The 6671-nt window shown below is 36.8% G+C and overlaps 1 protein-coding gene across 1 annotated transcript in view; it reads left to right on the top strand.

Moving 5' to 3' along the window:
* The window catches only part of LOTGIDRAFT_238275 (hypothetical protein), a 16895-nt gene that overhangs the window by 7638 nt on the left and 2586 nt on the right, over positions 1 to 6671 (top strand). Inside the window, exons 8-14 of the mRNA XM_009049544.1 lie at positions 351 to 419; positions 1503 to 1592; positions 2327 to 2407; positions 3762 to 3878; positions 4950 to 5051; positions 5366 to 5473; positions 5920 to 5985. Coding sequence (XP_009047792.1) covers positions 351 to 419; positions 1503 to 1592; positions 2327 to 2407; positions 3762 to 3878; positions 4950 to 5051; positions 5366 to 5473; positions 5920 to 5985 — 633 coding nt within the window. The remainder of the gene's footprint in view (positions 1 to 350; positions 420 to 1502; positions 1593 to 2326; positions 2408 to 3761; positions 3879 to 4949; positions 5052 to 5365; positions 5474 to 5919; positions 5986 to 6671) is intronic.

Raw genomic sequence — 6671 nt, 5'->3', positions numbered from 1 at the left:
TTAAAATGACGACTCGTCTTTTCTTGAGACTCTGTGATATATAGAAAAGACATCTATAGAAATAGAAAAAGAAATTCCTAGTTTAAGATATTTTTAAAGGAATTATGTGATTTTTGTACATGTCTAGTATTTCTGAAGACTATTTACATATATTCAAGACTGAAATCAACCAAGCCAAGGACCATGTATAGTGTATTGTTGTATTTTTGAAGAAATTATGTGATTTTTGTACATTTCTAGTATTTCTGAAGACTATTTACATATATTCAAGACCCAAATCAACCCCTGGAAAATGGTGAACTCTTGTAATTAAACCTCTTTTTAATAAAATGTAACTATTTTTTATTTAGACTGGTTGTAATATAAGAGATGTAGCGAGATTGGCTCGAAGAAAAGATATTGTAGAATTCATCGATAAGGTAGGATAGGACCATCATTCTAACTTTTTCTGCGCTTACAAAAAGTTTTACGGGGAGCCATTGTGGCTCGGTGTGTTAGACGTTTGCTCGCTAACCTGAAGGTCCAGGATTCAATCCTGGCATAGGTCGAGATAATACCTTCAGATTTTTCAACCCGGTTTCCCCTGTCAGTGAGTTAGACACTTGCTCACTAACCTGAAGGTCCAGGGTTCAATCCTAGCATAGGTCGAGATAATACCTTCAGATTTTTCAACCCAGTTTCCCCTGTCAGTGATGTAGGTAAGAGGGGCTGACATGGAAAAAGCATCTAGTCATTCAGATGAGGCCCCATGTGCTACAGGCTGTGTACGTTAAAGATCCCTCGACAGTTGGAAATCTAATCCCGACACAGATTTTTCTCCCTGTCAGTGATGTAGGTAAGGGGGGCTGACATGGAAAAAGCATCTAGTCATTCAGATGAGGCCCCATGTGCTACAGGCTGTGTACGTTAAAGATCATTTGGAAATTGAAAAAGAGTAGGTTAAGGCTAATTCCCTCATTGCACACTGCATAGCATTGCCTGTCTTCATGAGCCAAAATAGTTATTAGAGAGCGGATTCTAGAAAGCACTGACACAGGCATCAGAATTTTTCTTACCTTGATGAGGCTTCTAACCCACAGCGCCTAATCACCTAGCAGACGACAATCTAACTCGCTACTGACTGAGCTATTCCACTGTCCTAGCAGACGACAATCTAACTCACTACTGACTGAGCTATTCTACTGTCCTAGCAGACGACAATCTAACTCACTACTGACTGAGTTATTCCACTGTCCTAGCAGACGACAATCCAACTCACTACTAACTGAGCTATTCTACTGTCCTAGCAGACGACAATCCAACTCACAACAGACTGAGCCATTCCACTGTCCTAGTAGACAACAATCCAACTCACTACTGACTGAGTTATTCCAATGTCCTAGCAGACGACAATCCAACTCACTACTGACTGAACTATTCCACTGCCACAAAAAGACAGTTTCAAAGTTATTAACCTTGCCTTGGTGGTTATAAATTTTATTTTTCTGTTATTTTTTTTTCAGTATTATATCAAATTGATCAGGGATTCTGAGTTAAGTCAGTTAAGACGGTTATTGATAGACGGTTACGATAGTTTACTTATTCAACATAATGTAAGTTGTTTAAATATTTACTTTACAGAGCTCAAAGCTAGAGCTTAATTTCACCTGACTAGAGCTCAATTTCTTCTGACTAGAGCTTGCTTAATTTCAGCTGAATAGAGCTCAATTTCTTCTGACTACTGACAAGAGCTCAATTTCTTCTGACTAGAGCTTGCTCAATTTCAGCTGACTAGAGCTTAATTTCAGCTGGCTTCTGACTAGAGCTCAATTTCAGCTGACTAGCTCAATTTCAGCTGACTAAAGCTTGCTCAATTTCAGCTGACTAGCTCAATTTCAGCTGACTAAAGCTTGCTCAATTTCATCTGACTGGAGCTTGCTCAATTTCATCTGACTGAAGCTCAATTTCATCTCACTGGAGCTCGATTTCTGCTGACTAGAGCTCAATTTCAGCTACCCGTATCACTTTTCATTTCTCACATAGGGATACTGAAGATCTAATGTCATTATTAAGTTTGAATTTTAATTATGGAATTGAAGACAAACCAGATGCTAGATTTCATTCTTAAAGGAATCAATGTCTCCCGTTACTTAAAAAAATCTCCAGGAAATTCAGATTTTTGCCATCAAAATAGTGTTTCTATTTGACTGGAAATTTTTGACTTTTCGTTGAGCTATATTTTTTAAATCATTTTTCAGAATTTACAAAGTTTTTTCATATTTTTATGAAATTGTATCCATTTTGAGATTTCTCAGAATGTTACTTTCATTTTTTCATTTTCTAATAGTATAGAGATAGTTTTATTTATGCCAGTGGTAACGAAACGAATCAAGTTTTACAATTTATAGAAGATCTTCCAAATATACAGGTACGTACATCGTATATCGTATATTTCCGAGTATAATGCACAGTTTTTACCATCGAAACGGATTGTCAAACTGGGGAGCTAATAAAAACGGTCAAAGCCAAGCAGTGTGCAATGAAGAAAATTAGCAGCATTAGCTTGGTCTTTTTCCAACTGTCGAGGGATCTTTAACATGCACAGCCTGTAGCACACGAAGCCTCAGTTTATTGTCCCATCCAAACGACTAGACGCTTTTTCCATGACAGCCCCTCTTAGCTACATCACGCTTAATCGATTTCCAACTGTCACGGGATCTTTAAAATACAGCCTGTAGCACACGAAGCCTCAGTTTATTGTCCCATCCGAATGACTAGACGCTTTTTCCATGACAGCCCCTCTTAGCTACATCACGCTTAATCGATTTCCAACTGTCACGGGATCTTTAAAATGCACAGCCTGTAGCACACGAAGCCTCAGTTTATTGTCCCATCCAAACGACTAGACGCTTTTTCCATGACAGCCCCTCTTAGCTACATCACACTTAATCGATTTCCAACTGTCACGGGATCTTTAAAATGCACAGCCTGTAGCACACGAAGCCTCAGTTTATTGTCCCATCTGAACGACTAGATGCTTTTTCCATGACAGCCCCTCTTAGCTACATCACGCTTAATCGATTTCCAACTGTCACAGGATCTTTAAAATGCACAGCCTGTAGCACACGAAGCCTTGGTTTATTGTCCCATCTGAACAACTAGATGCTTTTTCCATGACAGCCCCTCTTAGCTACATCACACTTAATCAATTTCCAACTGTCACGGGATCTTTAACATGCACAGCCTGTAGCACACGAAGCCTCAGTTTATTGTCCCATCCAAACGACTAGACGCTTTGTCCATGACAGCCCCTCTTAGCTACATCACGCTTAATCGATTTCCAACTGTCATGGGATCTTTAAAATGCACAGCCTGTAGCACACGAAGCCTCAGTTTATTGTCCCATCCAAACGACTAGACGCTTTTTCCATGACAGCCCCTCTTAGCTACATCACACTTAATCGATTTCCAACTGTCACGGGATCTTTAAAATGCACAGCCTGTAGCACACGAAGCCTTGGTTTATTGTCCCATCTGAACAACTAGACACTTTTTCCATGACAGCCCCTCTTAGCTACATCACACTTAATCGATTTCCAACTGTCGAGGGATCTTTAAAATGCACAGCCTGTAGCACACGAAGCCTTGGTTTATTGTCCCATCAGAACAACTAGACACTTTTTCCATGACAGCCACTCTTAAATAGCCCCTCATCACTGGCAATTCTTGTAACGTGTTGTAAACATTCATCTTGGGCATTTTTTTGAATAATTTTTTAACAGAGTCAGATAGAGAAAGTACATAAATGTATCAAACTCAGTGGAAATATGGTGGAATTCGAAGAATTATTTCAGACTTCACCTGGTATTTTAATGTATTTAATAAACGCTAAAGATAAGGTATTGTAACTTTTTGTAACCTTAAAGGGACAGGTGCGCCTTTTTTGGAGGTTGATTTGAGTCTTGAATATATGTAAATAGTCTCCAGAAGTACTAGAAATATACAAAAATCACATAATTCCTTCAAAAATATCTCAAACTAGGAATTTTACTCACTATTTCTATAGATGTCTTTTCTATATATCACAGAGTCTCTAGAAAAGACGAGTCATCATTTTAACTTTCAAACATAGATAATTCTGGACACACATGGATTTGAAGTCTCAGATTTTGACAGTGAGCTGTGAACACTATTACTGATTAACTTAGCTAAAACATTTTCATTTCTGAGACTAACGTATGATTGGTCAGAAAAATAGTGCATCTGTCCCTTTGACAGGCAAGGTAACATACGCCCACTGGACTTAATCACAAGGTAAAATTCGTCACAGGTTTCAAAATTGTAAAAAAATATTTATCTTACCTGCTGATAGAGCTCAATTTCAACTACCCGTGTCACTTTTTAAATCCAAATTCAAATATACTGTTCTCCTGCAATGAACAATTTTCAGAAATAGAATTAAAATCTTGGAATAAAGGAATTGTAAAGATATTATGTGTATCAGAGACACTGATAGCATCAATTTACATCATTCTAATTTTCAATCAGACGTCTGTGGTTCTTGTTAAAGAGATTGTAAAGAGGTTTTCTAAATTTTGTATATGTATCAGGGACACTGATAGCATCAATTTACACCATTCTAATTTTCAATCAGACGTGTCTGTGGTTCTTGTTAAAGAGATTGTAAAGAGGTTTTCTAAATTTTTTATGTGTATCAGAGACACTGATAGCATCAATTTACACCATTCAAATTTTCAATCAGACGTCTGTGGTTCTTGTTAAAGAGATTGTAAAGAGGTTTTCTATATTTTGTATGTGTATCAGGGACACTGATAGCATCAATTTACATCATTCTAATTTTCAATCAGATGTCTGTGGTTCTTGTTAAAGAGATTGTAAAGATTTTTTATGTGTAAATTTACAAAACCTCTTTACAATCATTTTGGCACTAATATTTCTTTTTTTGACAGGGTGGAAGATCAGCAGTAAAGTTAGCAGTTCTTCATAAAAGACTGGATATTCTGAGATATCTTCTTGATCAACCAGACGTTGATGTAAACAGTCAAGACAATGTAAGTAACTTGCACGTCTGGTGATCTTGAATTAGTGGCAGGGCCTGGGGGTAGAGGCTTTTGCCCCCCTAGAAAATGATTACCCCTAATTGTACCCCAACATTATTTCAAAAAAATTTATATATTGATCTAAGTGGCCCAAGGGACATAACTCTTTATAAGGAGCTCTTCAAGAAGAAGGTTAGAAACTGTATGATCGCACGATACAACAATGTGTTTGCCCTAAAATATGTGTCAGAATGCCCAATTCTTAATAACAATTTTCTTGGGGAAACTTGATTGATATATTAAATTAGTGTTTAATTGTATTTAAGTGTAGAAGAACAGCGTACCATTATGCATGTTGTACAGAGATACATATCAGAGATGACTTTATAGTCTTGTTGAAAGAGAAGGGTATTGATACAGACATTGCAGACCATGTAAGTGGAATTCCTTCATTTATCTTAGGAGCCACGGTGGCTCAGTGTTCAATCCCGGCATAGGTCGAGATAATACCAATAAACTGAGTCTCTGTTAGACGCTTGCTCGCTTGTCTGAGGGTCCAAGATTCAATCCCGTCATAAGTTGAGATAATACCTTCAGATTTTTCAACCCCGTGTGCTACAGGCTGTACACATTAAAGATCCCTCGATAGTTGGAAATCAAAAAAGAATAGGCTTTTTCCACTGTAATATCAAAATTTCCCTCATTGCACACTGCCTGGCATTTTGCTTTATTTGTACAAGAAATGAATAAAAATTTATGCATGTTTAAAATCCTTAGATAGTTGGAAATCGAAAAAGATTAGGCTTTTGCCTGTAATATCAAAATTTCCCTCATTGCACACTGCATGACATTTAAAATGTCAATATTTTGTATTATCTAGCTGGGATATCGAGGTGATCATTATTTAAAAGAAGATATGAGGGAATGGATTATAGAGAAAAGAAAGGTAGACTGTTAAAATTGATTTATATTATCATGTTTATATACTGTATAATTGAGAATATAACGCGCACCATTTCCTGTAATTCTAGAAAATTACGACCACCATACATCCATGTTATCAGTCCGTTCGTCCGTTCACATTTTAGGCGCGATAAAGGCTACCGTTTTTATCTTGAATACTTTAATATTAAGATTTCGGTCAAGTACGAAATTGGTAATGATTGGATGAATGATTTCAGAGTTATTGCCCCTGACTTAGTTAAAAACACATCAAATTTTGCTATAGTTTTTATCCGATCTTGAGAAAACTTGTTATGCATGTATATATTGATGAGATCTCGGTCAAGTTCGAAATTGGTAATGATTGGATGAATGATTTCAGAGTTATTGCCCCTGATTGAGTTAAAAACACATCAAATTTTGCTACAGTTTTTATCCGATCTTGAGAAAACTTGTTATGCATGTATATATTGATGAGATCTCGGTCAAGTTCGAAATTGGTAATGATTGGATGAATGATTTCAGAGTTATTGCCCCTGACTTAGTTAAAAACACATCAAATTTTGCTACAGTTTTTATCCGATCTTGAGAAAACTTGTTATGCATGTATATATTGATGAGATCTCGGTCAAGTTCGAAATTGGTAATGATTGGATGAATGATTTCAGAGTTATTGCCCCTGACTTAGTT

The sequence above is a fragment of the Lottia gigantea genome (genome assembly GCF_000327385.1).
Source record: "Lottia gigantea unplaced genomic scaffold LOTGIsca_138, whole genome shotgun sequence".
Lineage (NCBI taxonomy): Eukaryota > Metazoa > Mollusca > Gastropoda > Lottiidae > Lottia > Lottia gigantea.
This window is presented reverse-complemented; position numbering and strand designations above follow the sequence as displayed.